At 45.0% G+C, this 22,987-nt stretch overlaps 1 protein-coding gene across 1 annotated transcript in view; it reads right to left on the bottom strand.

The window, feature by feature from the left end:
* Positions 1–22,987, bottom strand: part of AGAP3 (ArfGAP with GTPase domain, ankyrin repeat and PH domain 3) — a 1,006,220-nt gene that overhangs the window by 542,854 nt on the left and 440,379 nt on the right. Inside the window, exon 8 of the mRNA XM_053713235.1 lies at positions 17,735–17,827. Within this exon, the coding sequence (XP_053569210.1) occupies positions 17,735–17,827 (93 nt within the window). The remainder of the gene's footprint in view (positions 1–17,734; positions 17,828–22,987) is intronic.

Genomic DNA, 22,987 nt, shown 5'->3' with positions numbered 1-22,987 from the left:
GGGATTATCTTAGCGCTTGGCTACCACACCTCATTTTTCAGAAAGACACACACACACACATACTGACAGAAGGACACACACACACATACTGACAGAAAGACACACACACACATACTGACAGAAAGACACACACACACATACTGACAGAAAGACACACACACACACACATACTGACAGAAAGACACACACACACACATACTGACAGAAAGACACACACACACACACACACATACTGACAGAAAGACACACACACACACATACTGACAGAAAGACACACACACACACATACTGACAGAAAGACACACACACACACTGACAGAAAGACACACACACACACACACACACACTGACAGAAAGACACACACACACACATACATACTGACAGAAAGACACACACACACACACTGACAGAAAGACACACACACACATACTGACAGAAAGACACACACACACACATACTGACAGAAAGACACACACACACATACTGACAGAAAGACACACACATACTGACAGAAAGACACACACACACATACTGACAGAAAGACGCGCACAAATACTGACCATTATATACACATGCATACTGACAGAAAGACACACACACACATACTGACAGAAAGACACACACACACACATACTGACAGAAGGACACACACACACACATACTGACAGAAAGACACACACACACACATACTGACAGAAAGACACACACACACACATACTGACAGAAAGACACACACACACATACTGACAGAAAGACACACACACACATACTGACAGAAAGACACACACATACTGACAGAAAGACACACACACATACTGACAGAAAGACACACACACACACACATACTGACAGAAAGACACACACATACTGACAGAAAGACGCGCACACACACATACTGACAGAAAGACGCGCACACACATACTGACAGAAAGACACGCACACACATACTGACAGAAAGACGCGCACACACACATACTGACAGAAAGACGCGCACACACATACTGACAGAAAGACACGCACACACATACTGACAGAAAGACGCGCACACACACATACTGACAGAAAGACGCGCACACACATACTGACAGAAAGACACGCACACACATACTGACAGAAAGACGCGCACACACACATACTGACAGAAAGACACACACACACACACACACTGACAGAAAGACGCGCACACACACATACTGACAGAAAGACGCGCACACACACATACTGACAGAAAGACGCACACACATAAACTGACAGAAAGACACACACACACACATACTGACAGAAAGACGCGCACACACACAAACTGACAGAAAGACGCACACACACATACTGACAGAAAGACACACACACACACATACTGACAGAAAGACGCGCACACATACTGACAGAAAGACACACACACACACATACTGACAGAAAGACGCGCACACATACTGACAGAAAGACACACACACACATACTGACAGAAAGATGCGCACAAATACTGACCATTATATACACATGCATACTGACAGAAAGACACACACACACATACTGACAGAAAGACACACACACACATACTGACAGAAAGACACACACACACATAATGACAGAAAGACACACACACACACATACTGACAGAAAGACGCGCACAAATACTGACCATTATATACACATGCATACTGACAGAAAGACACACACACACACACACATACTGACAGAAAGACGCGCACAAATACTGACCATTATATACACATGCATACTGACAGAAAGACACACACACACACTGACAGAAAGACACACACACACATACTGACAGAAAGACACACACACACATACTGACAGAAAGACACACACACATACTGACAGAAAGACACACACACATACTGACAGAAAGACACACACACACATACTGACAGAAAGACGCGCACAAATACTGACCATTATATACACATGCATACTGACAGAAAGACACACACACACATACTGACAGAAAGACACACACACACACATACTGACAGAAGGACACACACACACACATACTGACAGAAAGACGCGCACACACACATACTGACAGAAAGACGCGCACACACATACTGACAGAAAGACGCACACACACATACTGACAGAAAGACACACACACACATACTGACAGAAAGACACGCACACATACTGACAGAAAGACACACACACACACATACTGACAGAAAGACGCGCACACATACTGACAGAAAGACACACACACACACATACTGACAGAAAGATGCGCACAAATACTGACCATTATATACACATGCATACTGACAGAAAGACACACACACACATACTGACAGAAAGACACACACACACATACTGACAGAAAGACACACACACACACACATACTGACAGAAAGACACACACACACACTGACAGAAAGACACACACACACACACACACACACACACTGACAGAAAGACACACACACATACATACTGACAGAAAGACACACACACACACACTGACAGAAAGACACACACACACATACTGACAGAAAGACACACACACACACATACTGACAGAAAGACACACACACACATACTGACAGAAAGACACACACATACTGACAGAAAGACACACACACACATACTGACAGAAAGACGCGCACAAATACTGACCATTATACACACATGCATACTGACAGAAAGACACACACACACATACTGACAGAAAGACACACACACATACTGACAGAAAGACACACACACACACACACATACTGACAGAAAGACACGCACACACACACACTGACAGAAAGACACACACACACACACACTGACAGAAAGACACACACATACTGACAGAAAGACGCGCACACACACATACTGACAGAAAGACGCGCACACACATACTGACAGAAAGACGCACACACATACTGACAGAAAGACACACACACGCATACTGACAGAAAGACGCGCACACACACATACTGACAGAAAGACACACACACACACATACTGACAGAAAGACACACACACACACTGACAGAAAGACACACACACACACTGACAGAAAGACACACACACACACACACACATACTGACAGAAAGACACACACACACACATACTGACAGAAAGACGCGCACACATACTGACAGAAAGACACACACACACACATACTGACAGAAAGATGCGCACAAATACTGACCATTATATACACATGCATACTGACAGAAAGACACACACACACATACTGACAGAAAGACACACACACACACATACTGACAGAAAGACACACACACACACATACTGACAGAAAGACACACACACACTGACAGAAAGACACACACACACACACACACACACACTGACAGAAAGACACACACACATACATACTGACAGAAAGACACACACACACACACTGACAGAAAGACACACACACACATACTGACAGAAAGACACACACACACACATACTGACAGAAAGACACACACACACATACTGACAGAAAGACACACACATACTGACAGAAAGACACACACACACATACTGACAGAAAGACGCGCACAAATACTGACCATTATACACACATGCATACTGACAGAAAGACACACACACACATACTGACAGAAAGACACACACACATACTGACAGAAAGACACACACACACACACACATACTGACAGAAAGACACGCACACACACACACTGACAGAAAGACACACACACACACACACTGACAGAAAGACACACACATACTGACAGAAAGACGCGCACACACACATACTGACAGAAAGACGCGCACACACATACTGACAGAAAGACGCACACACATACTGACAGAAAGACACACACACACATACTGACAGAAAGACGCGCACACACACATACTGACAGAAAGACACACACACACACATACTGACAGAAAGACACACACACACACTGACAGAAAGACACACACACACACTGACAGAAAGACACACACACACACACACACATACTGACAGAAAGACACACACACACACATACTGACAGAAAGACACACACACACACTGACAGAAAGACACACACACACACTGACAGAAAGACGCGCACACACAGATACTGACAGAAAGACGCGCACACACACATACTGACAGAAAGACGCACACACATAAACTGACAGAAAGACACACACACACATACTGACAGAAAGACGCGCACACACACATACTGACAGAAAGACGCACACACACATACTGACAGAAAGACACACACACACATACTGACAGAAAGACGCGCACACATACTGACAGAAAGACACACACACACATACTGACAGAAAGACGCGCACACATACTGACAGAAAGACACACACACACACATACTGACAGAAAGACACACACACACACATACTGACAGAAAGACACACACACACACATACTGACAGAAAGACGCGCACACATACTGACAGAAAGACACACACACACACATACTGACAGAAAGATGCGCACAAATACTGACCATTATATACACATGCATACTGACAGAAAGACACACACACACATACTGACAGAAAGACACACACACACATACTGACAGAAAGACACACACACACATAATGACAGAAAGACACACACACACATACTGACAGAAAGACGCGCACAAATACTGACCATTATATACACATGCATACTGACAGAAAGACACACACACACACATACTGACAGAAAGACACACACACACACACACACATACTGACAGAAAGACGCGCACAAATACTGACCATTATATACACATGCATACTGACAGAAAGACACACACACACACATACTGACAGAAAGACACACACATACATACTGACAGAAAGACACACACACACATACTGACAGAAAGACACACACACACATAATGACAGAAAGACACACACACACATACTGACAGAAAGACGCGCACAAATACTGACCATTATATACACATGCATACTGACAGAAAGACACACACACACACATACTGACAGAAAGACACACACACACACACACATACTGACAGAAAGACGCGCACAAATACTGACCATTATATACACATGCATACTGACAGAAAGACACACACACACACACACTGACAGAAAGACACACACACACATACTGACAGAAAGACACACACACATACTGACAGAAAGACACACACACACATACTGACAGAAAGACGCGCACAAATACTGACCATTATATACACATGCATACTGACCTTTAGACACACACACACACATACTGACAGAAAGACACACACACACACACATACTGACAGAAGGACACACACACACACATACTGACAGAAAGACACACACACACATACTGACAGAAAGACACACACACACACACATACTGACAGAAAGACACACACACTGACAGAAAGACACACACACGCACACTGACAGAAAGACACACACACACACACACATACTGACAGAAAGACACACACATACATACTGACAGAAAGACACACACACACATACTGACAGAAAGACACACACACACATACTGACAGAAAGACACACACATACATACTGACAGAAAGACACACACATACTGACAGAAAGACACACACACACATACTGACAGAAAGACGCGCACAAATACTGACCATTATATACACATGCATACTGACAGAAAGACACACACACACACATACTGACAGAAAGACACACACACACACGTACTGACAGAAAGACACACACACATACTGACAGAAAGACACACACACACATACTGACAGAAAGACGCGCACACACATACTGACAGAAAGACACACACACACATACTGACAGAAAGACACACACACACACATACTGACAGAAAGACGCGCACACATACTGACAGAAAGACACACACACACATACTGACAGAAAGACGCGCACAAATACTGACCATTATATACACATGCATACTGACAGAAAGACACACACACACACACATACTGACAGAAAGACACACACACACACACACATACTGACAGAAAGACACACACACACATACTGACAGAAAGACACACACACACACATACTGACAGAAAGACGCGCACAAATACTGACCATTATATACACATGCATACTGACAGACACACACACACACATACTGACAGAAAGACACACACACACACACACACATACTGACAGAAAGACACACACACACACATATACTGACAGAAAGACACACACACACACATACTGACAGAAAGACGCACACAAATACTGACCATTATATACACACATACTGACAGAAAGACACACACATACTGACAGAAAGACACACACACATACTGACAGAAAGACACACACATACTGACCATTATATACACATGCATACTGACAGAAAGACACACACACACATACTGACAGAAAGACACACACACACACATACTGACAGAAGGACACACACACACGCATACTGACAGAAAGACACACAAACACATACTGACAGAAAGACGCGCACAAATACTGACCATTAGACACACAGTGAATGAGAACCTAAACAAAGGCATAACTCATATAGTGACCATAGACAAACACACTTTTGCACCACAATTGGTGTTCAGACAGAGTCAGAAGCTGTGAAAGACATGAAGCAGAAATTGCTGCACTGTGAGAGCGAGACACGACGCGCACAAATACTGACCATTATATACACATGCATACTGACAGAAAGACACACACACACATACTGACAGAAAGACACACACACACATACTGACAGAAAGACACACACACACACATACTGACAGAAAGACACACACACAAATACTGACAGAAAGACACACACACACATACTGACCATTATATACACATGCATACTGACAGAAAGACACACACATACATACTGACAGAAAGACACACACACACATACTGACAGAAAGACACACACACACATACTGACAGAAAGACACACACACACACACACACACACATACTGACAGAAAGACACACACACACATACTGACAGAAAGACACACACACACACATACTGACAGAAAGACACACACACAAATACTGACAGAAAGACACACACACACATACTGACCATTATATACACATGCATACTGACAGAAAGACACACACATACATACTGACAGAAAGACACACACACACATACTGACAGAAAGACACACACACACACACACACACTGACAGAAAGACACACACACACACACACTGACAGAAAGACACACACACACATACTGACAGAAAGACACACACACACACATACTGACAGAAAGACACACACACACACATACTGACAGAAAGACACACACACACACACACACACACACTGACAGAAAGACACACACACACTGACAGAAAGACACACACACACACACACATACTGACAGAAAGACACACACACACATACTGACAGAAAGACACACACACATACTGACCATTATATACACATGCATACTGACAGAAAGACACACACATACATACTGACAGAAAGACACACACACACATACTGACAGAAAGACACACACACACATACTGACAGAAAGACACACACACACATACTGACCATTATATACACATGCATACTGACAGAAAGACACACACATACATACTGACAGAAAGACACACACACACATACTGACAGAAAGACACACACACACATACTGACAGAAAGACGCGCACACACACATACTGACAGAAAGACACACACACACATACTGACAGAAAGACGCGCACAAATACTGACCATTAGACACACAGTGAATGAGAACCTAAACAAAGGCATAACTCATATAGTGACCATAGACAAACACACTTTTGCACCACAATTGGTGTTCAGACAGAGTCAGAAGCTGTGAAAGACATGAAGCAGAAATTGCTGCACTGTGAGAGCGACACACGACGCGCACAAATACTGACCATTATATACACATGCATACTGACAGAAAGACACACACACACACATACTGACAGAAAGACACACACACACATACTGACAGAAAGACACACACACACATACTGACAGAAAGACACACACACACATACTGACAGAAAGACACACACACACATACTGACAGAAAGACACACACACACATACTGACAGAAAGACACACACACACATACTGACAGAAAGACACACACACACATACTGACAGAAAGACACACACACACATACTGACAGAAAGACACACACACACACACACACACATACTGACAGAAAGACACACACACAAATACTGACAGAAAGACACACACACACACACACATACTGACCATTATATACACATGCATACTGACAGAAAGACACACACATACATACTGACAGAAAGACACACACATACATACTGACAGAAAGACACACACACACATACTGACAGAAAGACACACACACACATACTGACAGAAAGACACACACACACACTGACAGAAAGACACACACACACACACATACTGACAGAAAGACACACACACACACATACTGACAGAAAGACACACACACACACATACTGACAGAAAGACACACACACACACACACACTGACAGAAAGACACACACACACTGACAGAAAGACACACACACACTGACAGAAAGACACACACACACACATACTGACAGAAAGACACACACACACATACTGACAGAAAGACACACACACATACTGACCATTATATACACATGCATACTGACAGAAAGACACACACATACATACTGACAGAAAGACACACACACACATACTGACAGAAAGACACACACACACATACTGAAAAAAAGACACACACACACACACATACTGACCATTATATACACATGCATACTGACAGAAAGACACACACACACATACTGACAGAAAGACACACACACACATACTGACAGAAAGACGCGCACAAATACTGACCATTATATACACATGCATACTGACAGAAAGACACACACACATGCATACTGACAGAAAGACACACACACATGCATACTGACAGAAAGACACACACACACACACACTGACAGAAAGACACACACACACATACTGACAGAAAGACACACACACACATACTGACAGAAAGACACACACACACACATACTGACAGAAAGACACACACACACACACATACTGACCATTATATACACATGCATACTGACAGAAAGACACACACATACATACTGACAGAAAGACACAGACACACATACTGACAGAAAGACACACACACACACACATACTGACCATTATATACACATGCATACTGACAGAAAGACACACAAACACACTGACAGAAAGACACACACACACACACACTGACAGAAAGACACACACACACACACACATACTGACAGAAAGACACACACACACACACATACTGACAGAAAGACACACACACACACTGACAGAAAGACACACACACACACACACACTGACAGAAAGACACACACACACACATACATACTGACAGAAAGACACACACACACACACTGACAGAAAGACACACACACACATACTGACAGAAAGACACACACACACACATACTGACAGAAAGACACACACACACATACTGACAGAAAGACACACACATACTGACAGAAAGACACACACACACATACTGACAGAAAGACACACACACATACTGACAGAAAGACACACACACACACACATACTGACAGAAAGACACGCACACACACACACTGACAGAAAGACACACACACTGACAGAAAGACACACACATACTGACAGAAAGACGCGCACACACACATACTGACAGAAAGACGCGCACACACATACTGACAGAAAGACGCACACACATAGTGACAGAAAGACACACACACACACTGACAGAAAGACGCGCACACACACATACTGACAGAAAGACACACACACACTGACAGAAAGACACACACACACATACTGACAGAAAGACGCGCACACACACATACTGACAGAAAGACACACACACACTGACAGAAAGACACACACACACATACTGACAGAAAGACACACACACACACTGACAGAAAGACACACACACACACACACACACACAGACAGAAAGACACACACACACACACACATACTGACAGAAAGACACACACACACACACATACTGACAGAAAGACACACACACACACTGACAGAAAGACGCGCACACACACATACTGACAGAAAGACGCGCACACACACATACTGACAGAAAGACGCACACACATAAACTGACAGAAAGACACACACACACACACATACTGACAGAAAGACGCGCACACACACATACTGACAGAAAGACGCACACACACATACTGACAGAAAGACGCACACACACATACTGACAGAAAGACGCACACACACATACTGACAGAAAGACGCACACACACATACTGACAGAAAGACGCACACACACATACTGACAGAAAGACGCGCACACATACTGACAGAAAGACGCGCACACATACTGACAGAAAGACACACACACACACATACTGACAGAAAGATGCGCACAAATACTGACCATTATATACACATGCATACTGACAGAAAGACACACACACACATACTGACAGAAAGACACACACACACATACTGACAGAAAGACACACACACACATAATGACAGAAAGACGCGCACAAATACTGACCATTATATACACATGCATACTGACAGAAAGACACACACACATACTGACCATTATATACACATGCATACTGACAGAAAGACACACACACACATACTGACAGAAAGACACACACACACATACTGACAGAAAGACACACACACACATACTGACAGAAAGACACACACACACATACTGACAGAAAGACGCGCACAAATACTGACCATTAGACACACAGTGAATGAGAACCTAAACAAAGGCATAACTCATATAGTGACCATAGACAAACACACTTTTGCACCACAATTGGTGTTCAGACAGAGTCAGAAGCTGTGAAAGACATGAAGCAGAAATTGCTGCACTGTGAGAGCGACACACGACGCGCACAAATACTGACCATTATATACACATGCATACTGACAGAAAGACACACACACACATACTGACAGAAAGACACACACACACATACTGACAGAAAGACACACACACACATACTGACAGAAAGACACACACACACATACTGACAGAAAGACACACACACACATACTGACAGAAAGACACACACACACACACACACACACACACATACTGACAGAAAGACACACACACAAATACTGACAGAAAGACACACACACACACACATACTGACCATTATATACACATGCATACTGACAGAAAGACACACACATACATACTGACAGAAAGACACACACATACATACTGACAGAAAGACACACACACACATACTGACAGAAAGACACACACACACACTGACAGAAAGACACACACACACACTGACAGAAAGACACACACACACACATACTGACAGAAAGACACACACACACACATACTGACAGAAAGACACACACACACACATACTGACAGAAAGACACACACACACACACTGACAGAAAGACACACACACACTGACAGAAAGACACACACACACACATACTGACAGAAAGACACACACACACATACTGACAGAAAGACACACACACATACTGACCATTATATACACATGCATACTGACAGAAAGACACACACATACATACTGACAGAAAGACACACACACACATACTGACAGAAAGACACACACACATACTGAAAAAAAGACACACACACACACACATACTGACCATTATATACACATGCATACTGACAGAAAGACACACACACACATACTGACAGAAAGACACACACACACATACTGACAGAAAGACGCGCACAAATACTGACCATTATATACACATGCATACTGACAGAAAGACACACACACATGCATACTGACAGAAAGACACACACACACACACACTGACAGAAAGACACACACACACATACTGACAGAAAGACACACACACACATACTGACAGAAAGACACACACACATACTGACCATTATATACACATGCATACTGACAGAAAGACATACACATACATACTGACAGAAAGACACACACACACATACTGACAGAAAGACACAGACACACATACTGACAGAAAGACACACACACACACACATACTGACCATTATATACACATGCATACTGACAGAAAGACACACAAACACACTGACAGAAAGACACACACACACACACACTGACAGAAAGACACACACACACACACATACTGACAGAAAGACACACACACACACATACTGACAGAAAGACACACACACACACTGACAGAAAGACACACACACACACACACACACACTGACAGAAAGACACACACACACACATACATACTGACAGAAAGACACACACACACACACTGACAGAAAGACACACACACACATACTGACAGAAAGACACACACACACACATACTGACAGAAAGACACACACACACATACTGACAGAAAGACACACACATACTGACAGAAAGACACACACACATACTGACAGAAAGACACACACACACACACATACTGACAGAAAGACACGCACACACACACACTGACAGAAAGACACACACACTGACAGAAAGACACACACATACTGACAGAAAGACGCGCACACACACATACTGACAGAAAGACGCGCACACACATACTGACAGAAAGACGCACACACATACTGACAGAAAGACGCACACACATACTGACAGAAAGACACACACACACATACTGACAGAAAGACGCGCACACACACATACTGACAGAAAGACACACACACACTGACAGAAAGACACACACACACATACTGACAGAAAGACACACACACACACTGACAGAAAGACACACACACACACACACACAGACAGAAAGACACACACACACACACACATACTGACAGAAAGACACACACACACACACATACTGACAGAAAGACACACACACACACTGACAGAAAGACGCGCACACACACATACTGACAGAAAGACGCGCACACACACATACTGACAGAAAGACGCACACACATAAACTGACAGAAAGACACACACGCACACACATACTGACAGAAAGACGCGCACACACACATACTGACAGAAAGACGCACACACACATACTGACAGAAAGACACACACACACATACTGACAGAAAGACGCGCACACATACTGACAGAAAGACACACACACACACATACTGACAGAAAGACGCGCACACATACTGACAGAAAGACACACACACACACATACTGACAGAAAGATGCGCACAAATACTGACCATTATATACACATGCATACTGACAGAAAGACACACACACACATACTGACAGAAAGACACACACACACATACTGACAGAAAGACACACACACACATAATGACAGAAAGACACACACACACATACTGACAGAAAGACGCGCACAAATACTGACCATTATATACACATGCATACTGACAGAAAGACACACACACACACATACTGACAGAAAGACACACACACACACACACACATACTGACAGAAAGACGCGCACAAATACTGACCATTATATACACATGCATACTGACAGAAAGACACACACACACATACTGACAGAAAGACGCGCACAAATACTGACCATTATATACACATGCATACTGACAGAAAGACACACACACACACACACTGACAGAAAGACACACACACACATACTGACAGAAAGACACACACACATACTGACAGAAAGACACACACACACATACTGACAGAAAGACGCGCACAAATACTGACCATTATATACACATGCATACTGACCTTTAGACACACACACACACATACTGACAGAAAGACACACACACACACATACTGACAGAAGGACACACACACACACATACTGACAGAAAGACACACACACACATACTGACAGAAAGACACACACACACACACACATACTGACAGAAAGACACACACACTGACAGAAAGACACACACACGCACACTGACAGAAAGACACACACACACACATACTGACAGAAAGACACACACAAATACTGACCATTATGAACACATGCATACTGACAGAAAGACACATACACACACATACTGACAGAAAGACACACACACACATACTGACAGAAAGACACACACACACATACTGACAGAAAGACACACACACACATACTGACAGAAAGACACACACATACTGACAGAAAGACACACACACACATACTGACAGAAAGACGCGCACAAATACTGACCATTATATACACATGCATACTGACAGAAAGACACACACACACACATACTGACAGAAAGACACACACACACACGTACTGACAGAAAGACACACACACATACTGACAGAAAGACACACACACACATACTGACAGAAAGACGCGCACACACATACTGACAGAAAGACACACACACACATACTGACAGAAAGACACACACACACACATACTGACAGAAAGACGCGCACACATACTGACAGAAAGACACACACACACATACTGACAGAAAGACGCGCACAAATACTGACCATTATATACACATGCATACTGACAGAAAGACACACACACACACACATACTGACAGAAAGACACACACACACACACACATACTGACAGAAAGACACACACACACATACTGACAGAAAGACACACACACACACATACTGACAGAAAGACGCGCACAAATACTGACCATTATATACACATGCATACTGACAGACACACACACACACACATACTGACAGAAAGACACACACACACACACACACATACTGACAGAAAGACACACACACACACATATACTGACAGAAAGACACACACACACACATACTGACAGAAAGACGCACACAAATACTGACCATTATATACACACATACTGACAGAAAGACACACACATACTGACAGAAAGACACACACACACACATACTGACAGAAAGACACACACATACTGACCATTATATACACATGCATACTGACAGAAAGACACACACACACATACTGACAGAAAGACACACACACACACATACTGACAGAAGGACACACACACACGCATACTGACAGAAAGACACACACACACACATACTGACAGAAAGACACACACACAAATACTGACAGAAAGACACACACACACATACTGACCATTATATACACATGCATACTGACAGAAAGACACACACATACATACTGACAGAAAGACACACACACACATACTGACAGAAAGACACACACACACATACTGACAGAAAGACACACACACACATACTGACAGAAAGACACACACACACATACTGACAGAAAGACACACACACACACACACACACACATACTGACAGAAAGACACACACACAAATACTGACAGAAAGACACACACACACACACATACTGACCATTATATACACATGCATACTGACAGAAAGACACACACATACATACTGACAGAAAGACACACACATACATACTGACAGAAAGACACACACACACATACTGACAGAAAGACACACACACACACTGACAGAAAGACACACACACACACTGACAGAAAGACACACACACACACATACTGACAGAAAGACACACACACACACATACTGACAGAAAGACACACACACATACTGACAGAAAGACACACACACACACACACACACTGACAGAAAGACACACACACACTGACAGAAAGACACACACACACTGACAGAAAGACACACACACACACATACTGACAGAAAGACACACACACACATACTGACAGAAAGACACACACACATACTGACCATTATATACACATGCATACTGACAGAAAGACACACACATACATACTGACAGAAAGACACACACACACATACTGACAGAAAGACACACACACACATACTGAAAAAAAGACACACACATACTGACCATTATATACACATGCATACTGACAGAAAGACACACACACACATACTGACAGAAAGACACACACACACATACTGACAGAAAGACGCGCACAAATACTGACCATTATATACACATGCATACTGACAGAAAGACACACACACATGCATACTGACAGAAAGACACACACACACACACACTGACAGAAAGACACACACACACATACTGACAGAAAGACACACACACACATACTGACAGAAAGACACACACACATACTGACCATTATATACACATGCATACTGACAGAAAGACATACACATACATACTGACAGAAAGACACACACACACATACTGACAGAAAGACACAGACACACATACTGACAGAAAGACACAGACACACACATACTGACCATTATATACACATGCATACTGACAGAAAGACACACAAACACACTGACAGAAAGACACACACACACACACACTGACAGAAAGACACACACACACACACATACTGACAGAAAGACACACACACACACACACACATACTGACAGAAAGACACACACACACATACTGACCATTATATACACATGCATACTGACAGAAAGACACACACATACATACTGACAGAAAGACACACACACACACATACTGACAGAAAGACGCGCACAAATACTGACCATTATATACACATGCATACTGACAGAAAGAGACACACACACATACTGACAGAAAGACACACACACAAATACTGACAGAAAGACACACACACACATACTGACAGAAAGACACACACACACATACTGACCATTATATACACATGCATACTGACAGAAAGACACACACATACATACTGACAGAAAGACACACACACACACACATACTGACAGAAAGACACACACACACATACTGACAGAAAGACACACACACACACATACTGACAGAAAGACACACACACACACATACTGACAGAAAGACACACACACACACATACTGACAGAAAGACACACACACACATACTGACAGAAAGACACACACACACATACTGACAGAAAGACACACACACACATACTGACCATTATATACACATGCATACTGACAGAAAGACACACACACGCATACTGACAGAAAGACACACAAACACATACTGACAGAAAGACGCGCACAAATACTGACCATTAGACACACAGTGAATGAGAACCTAAACAAAGGCATAACTCATATAGTGACCATAGACAAACACACTTTTGCACCACAATTGGTGTTCAGACAGAGTCAGAAGCTGTGAAAGACATGAAGCAGAAATTGCTGCACTGTGAGAGCGACACACGACGCGCACAAATACTGACCATTATATACACATGCATACTGACAGAAAGACACACACACACATACTGACAGAAAGACACACACACACATACTGACAGAAAGACACACAAACACATACTGACAGAAAGACACACACACACATAATGACAGAAAGACACACACACACATACTGACAGAAAGACACACACACACATACTGACAGAAAGACACACACACACACACATACTGACAGAAAGACGCGCACACACACATACTGACAGAAAGACGCGCACAAATACTGACCATTAGACACACAGTGAATGAGAACCTAAACAAAGGCATAACTCATATAGTGACCATAGACAAACACACTTTTGCACCACAATTGGTGTTCAGACAGAGTCAGAAGCTGTGAAAGACATGAAGCAGAAATTGCTGCACTGTGAGAGCGACACACAAAACACGGACACACAGAACCTCTCAGGTAAGCAAGACAGGGTGAGCATGAATTTGATAGATTTATGTTTCCAGACTGGATTCCAGCTGACGCGGTAGAATTGTTTCAGCAGAGGTAAATCCAATCTATCTAACCTTTTCCGCTATCCCAAAGCAAACGCACGCAGGCACACATCAGAATACACCCAGGCTATTGTCACCTGTTTGATAGGTATGGCTCTTCCACTGCCAACACTCTCAGATTTACACTCCGAGGCCCGCTTCTCTCTGTCCGTCTCTGCACCCCGCCGAGACTGGAAGAGAACAAGATACAGGCGCACATTACAAGGGTACAGGAGGGGTATTGCACACACAAACTCACTAATAGGAAACATTAGGGCACAGAGTACAGAGAGGGGCGTACACACACACAGTACAGAGAGGGGCGTAAACACATACAGAAGGCATGGTGCAGGAGCTGGAACACAGGATTATAAATGAGGGCTACACACACAGTACAGAGAGTGGCGTACACAGATACAGAAGGCATGGCGCAGGAGCTGGAACACAGGAACATAACTGAGGGCTACACACACAGTACAGAGAGTGGCGTACACAGATACAGAAGGCATGGTGCAGGAGCTGGAACACAGGATCATAACTGAGGGCTACACACACACACAGTACAGAGAGGGGCGTACACAGATACAGAAGGCATGGCACAGGAGTTGGAACACAGGATCATAACTGAGGGCTTCACACACACACAGTACAGAGAGGGGCGTACACAGATACAGAAGGCATGGCACAGGAGCTGGAACACAGGATCATAACTGAGGGCTTCACACACACACAGTACAGAGAGGGGCGTACACAGATACAGAAGGCATGGCACAGGAGCTGGAACACAGGATCATAACTGAGGGCTACACACACACACACAGTACAGAGAGTGGCGTACACAGATACAGAAGGCATGGCACAGGAGCTGGAACACAGGATCATAACTGAGGGCTTCACACACACACAGTACAGAGAGGGGCGTACACAGATACAGAAGGCATGGCACAGGAGCTGGAACACAGGATCATAACTGAGGGCTACACACACACACACAGTACAGAGAGGGGCGTACACAGATACAGAAGGCATGGCGCAGGAGCTGGAACACAGGATCATAACTGAGGGCTACACACACACAGTACAGAGAGGGGCATACACAGATACAGAAGGCATGGCACAGGAGATGGAACACAGGATCATAACTGAGGGCTACACACACACAGTACAGAGAGGGGCGTACACAGATACAGAAGGCATGGCGCAGGAGCTGGAACACAGGATCATAACTGAGGGCTACACACACACACAGTACAGAGAGGGGCGTACACAGATACAGAAGGCATGGCACAGGAGTTGGAACACAGGATCATAACTGAGGGTGACACACACACACAGTACAGAGAGGGGCGTACACAGATACAGAAGGCATGGCGCAGGAACTGGAACACAGGATCATAACTGAGGGTGACACACACACAGTACAGAGAGGGGCGTACACAGATACAGAAGGTATGGCGCAGGAGCTGGAACACAGGATCATAACTGAGGGCTACACACACACACAGTACAGAGAGGGGCATACACAGATACAGAAGGCATGGCACAGGAGCTGGAACACAGGATCATAACTGAGGGCTACACACACAGTACAGAGAGGGGCGTACACGGATACAGAAGGCATGGCGCAGGAGCTGGAACACAGGATCATAACTGAGGGCTACACACACACACAGTACAGAGAGGGGCATACACAGATACAGAAGGCATGGTGCAGGAGCTGGAACACAGGATCATAACTGAGGGTAACACACACAATACAGAGAGGGGCATACACAGATACAGAAGGCATGGCGCAGGAGCTGGAACACAGGATCATAACTGAGGGCTACACACACACACACAGTACAGAGATGGGCGTACACAGATACAGAAGGCATGGCGCAGGAGCTGGAACACAGGATCATAACTGAGGGCTACACACACACACACAGTACAGAGAGGGGCATACACAGATACAGAAGGCATGGCGCAGGAGCTGGAACACAGGATCATAACTGAGGGCTACACACACACAGTACAGAGAGGGGCGTACACAGATACAGAAGGCATGGCGCAGGAGCTGGAACACAGGATCCTAACTGAGGGCTACACACACACAGTACAGAGAGGGGCGTACACAGAGGGCATGGTGCAGGAACGGGAACACAGGATCATAACTGAGGGCGACACACACAGTACAGAGAGGGGCGTACACAGATACAGAAAGTATAGCACAGGAGCTGGAACACAGGATCATAACTGAGGGCTACACACACACACACACAGTACAGAGAGGGGCGTACACAGATACAGAAGGCATGGCGCAGGAGCTGGAACACAGGATCATAACTGAGGGCTACACACACACACACACACACACACTGTACAGAGAGGGGCGTACACAGATACAGAAGGCATGGCACAGGAGCTGGAACACAGGAGCATAACTGAGGGCTACACACACACAGTACAGAGAGGGGCGTACACAGATACAGAAGGCATGGCACAGGAGCTGGAACACAGGATCATAACTGAGGGTGACACACACACACACAGTACAGAGAGCGGCGTACACAGATACAGAAGGCATGGCGCAGGAACGGGAACACAGGATCATAACTGAGGGCTACACACACACACAGTACAGAGAGGGGCATACACAGATACAGAAGGCATGGCGCAGGAGCTGGAACACAGGATCATAACTGAGGGTGACACACACACAGTACAGAGAGGGGCGTACACAGAGGGCATGGTGCAGGAACGGGAACACAGGATCATAACTGAGGGCGACACACACAGTACAGAGAGGGGCGTACACAGATACAGAAAGTATAGCACAGGAGCTGGAACACAGGATCATAACTGAGGGCTACACACACACACACACACACACACACACACACAGTACAGAGAGGGGCGTACACAGATACAAAAGGCATGGCGCAGGAGCTGGAACACAGGATCATAACTGAGGGCTACACACACACACACACAGTACAGAGAGGGGCGTACACAGATACAGAAGGCATGGCGCAGGAGCTGGAACACAGGATCATAACTGAGGGCTACACACACACACACAGTACAGAGAGGGGCGTACACAGATACAGAAGGCATGGCACAGGAGCTGGAACACAGGATCATAACTGAGGGTGACACACACACACACAGTACAGAGAGCGGCGTACACAGATACAGAAGGCATGGTGCAGGAACGGGAACACAGGATCATAACTGAGGGCTACACACACACACAGTACAGAGAGGGGCATACACAGATACAGAAGGCATGGCGCAGGAGCTGGAACACAGGATCATAACTGAGGGTGACACACACACAGTACAGAGAGGGGTGTACACAGATACAGAAGGTATGGCGCAGGAGCTGGAACACAGGATCATAACTGAGGGTGACACACACACAGTACAGAGAGGGGCGTACACAGAGGGCATGGTGCAGGAACGGGAACACAGGATCATAACTGAGGGCGACACACACAGTACAGAGAGGGGCGTACACAGATACAGAAAGTATAGCACAGGAGCTGGAACACAGGATCATAACTGAGGGCTACACACACACACACAGTACAGAGAGGGGCGTACACAGATACAGAAGGCATGGCGCAGGAGCTGGAACACAGGATCATAACTGAGGGCTACACACACACACACACAGTACAGAGAGGGGCGTACACAGATACAGAAGGCATGGCGCAGGAGCTGGAACACAGGATCATAACTGAGGGCTACACACACACACACAGTACAGAGAGGGGCGTACACAGATACAGAAGGCATGGCACAGGAGCTAGAACACAGGAACATAACTGAGGGCTACACACACACACACACACAGTACAGAGAGGGGCGTACACAGATACAGAAGGCATGGCGCAGGAGCTGGAACACAGGATCATAACTGAGGGCTACACACACACAGTACAGAGAGGGGCGTACACAGATACAGAAGGCATGGCACAGGAGCTGGAACACAGGAGCATAACTGAGGGCTACACACACACACAGTACAGAGAGGGGCGTACACAGATACAGAAGGCATGGCACAGGAGCTGGAACACAGGATCATAACTGAGGGTGACACACACACACACAGTACAGAGAGCGGCGTACACAGATACAGAAGGCATGGCGCAGGAACGGGAACACAGGATCATAACTGAGGGCTACACACACACACAGTACAGAGAGGGGCGTACACAGATGCAAAAGGCATGGCGCAGGAGCTGGAACACAGGATCATAACTGAGGGCTACACACACACAGTACAGAGAGGGGCGTACACAGATACAGAAGGCATGGCACAGGAGCTGGAACACAGGAGCATAACTGAGGGCTACACACACACACAGTACAGAGAGGGGCGTACACAGATACAGAAGGCATGGCACAGGAGCTGGAACACAGGATCATAACTGAGGGTGACACACACACACACAGTACAGAGAGCGGCGTACACAGATACAGAAGGCATGGCGCAGGAACGGGAACACAGGATCATAACTGAGGGCTACACACACACACAGTACAGAGAGGGGCGTACACAGATGCAAAAGGCATGGCGCAGGAGCTGGAACACAGGATCATAACTGAGGGCTACACACACACAGTACAGAGAGGGGCGTAAACAGATACAGAAGGCATGGCGCAGGAGCTGGAACACAGGATCATAACTGAGGGCTACACACACACACAGTACAGAGAGGAGCATACACAGATGCAAAAGGCATGGCGCAGGAGCTGGAACACAGGATCATAACTGAGGGCTACACACACACAGTACAGAGAGGGGCATACACAGATACAGAAGGCATGGAGCAGGAGCTGGAACACAGGATCATAACTGAGGGTGACACACACACAGTACAGAGAGGGGCATACACAGATACAGAAAGCATGGCGCAGGAGCTGGAACACAGGATCATAACTGAGGGCGACACACACACAGTACATAGAGGGGCATACACAGATACAGAAGGCATGGCACAGGAACTGGAACACAGGATCATAACTGAGGGCTACACACACAGTACAGAGAGGGGCATACACAGATACAGAAGGCATGGCACAGGAACTGGAACACAGGATCATAACTGAGGGTGACACACACAGTACAGAGAGGGGCGTACACAGATACAGAAGGCATGGCGCAAAGCTGGAACACAGGAACATAACTGAGGGCTACACACACACACACACAGTACAGAGAGGGGCGTACACAGGTACAGAAGGAATGGCGCAGGAGCTGGAACATAGGATCATAACTGAGGGTGACACACACACACAGTACAGAGAGGGGCGTACACAGATACAGAAGGCATGACACAGGAGCTGGAACACAGGAACAT

The sequence above is a fragment of the Bombina bombina genome, chromosome 5 (genome assembly GCF_027579735.1).
Source record: "Bombina bombina isolate aBomBom1 chromosome 5, aBomBom1.pri, whole genome shotgun sequence".
Classification (NCBI taxonomy): Eukaryota; Metazoa; Chordata; class Amphibia; order Anura; family Bombinatoridae; genus Bombina; species Bombina bombina.
Note: the sequence above shows the minus strand (reverse complement) of the source record. Positions and strands in the feature narration are given on the sequence as shown.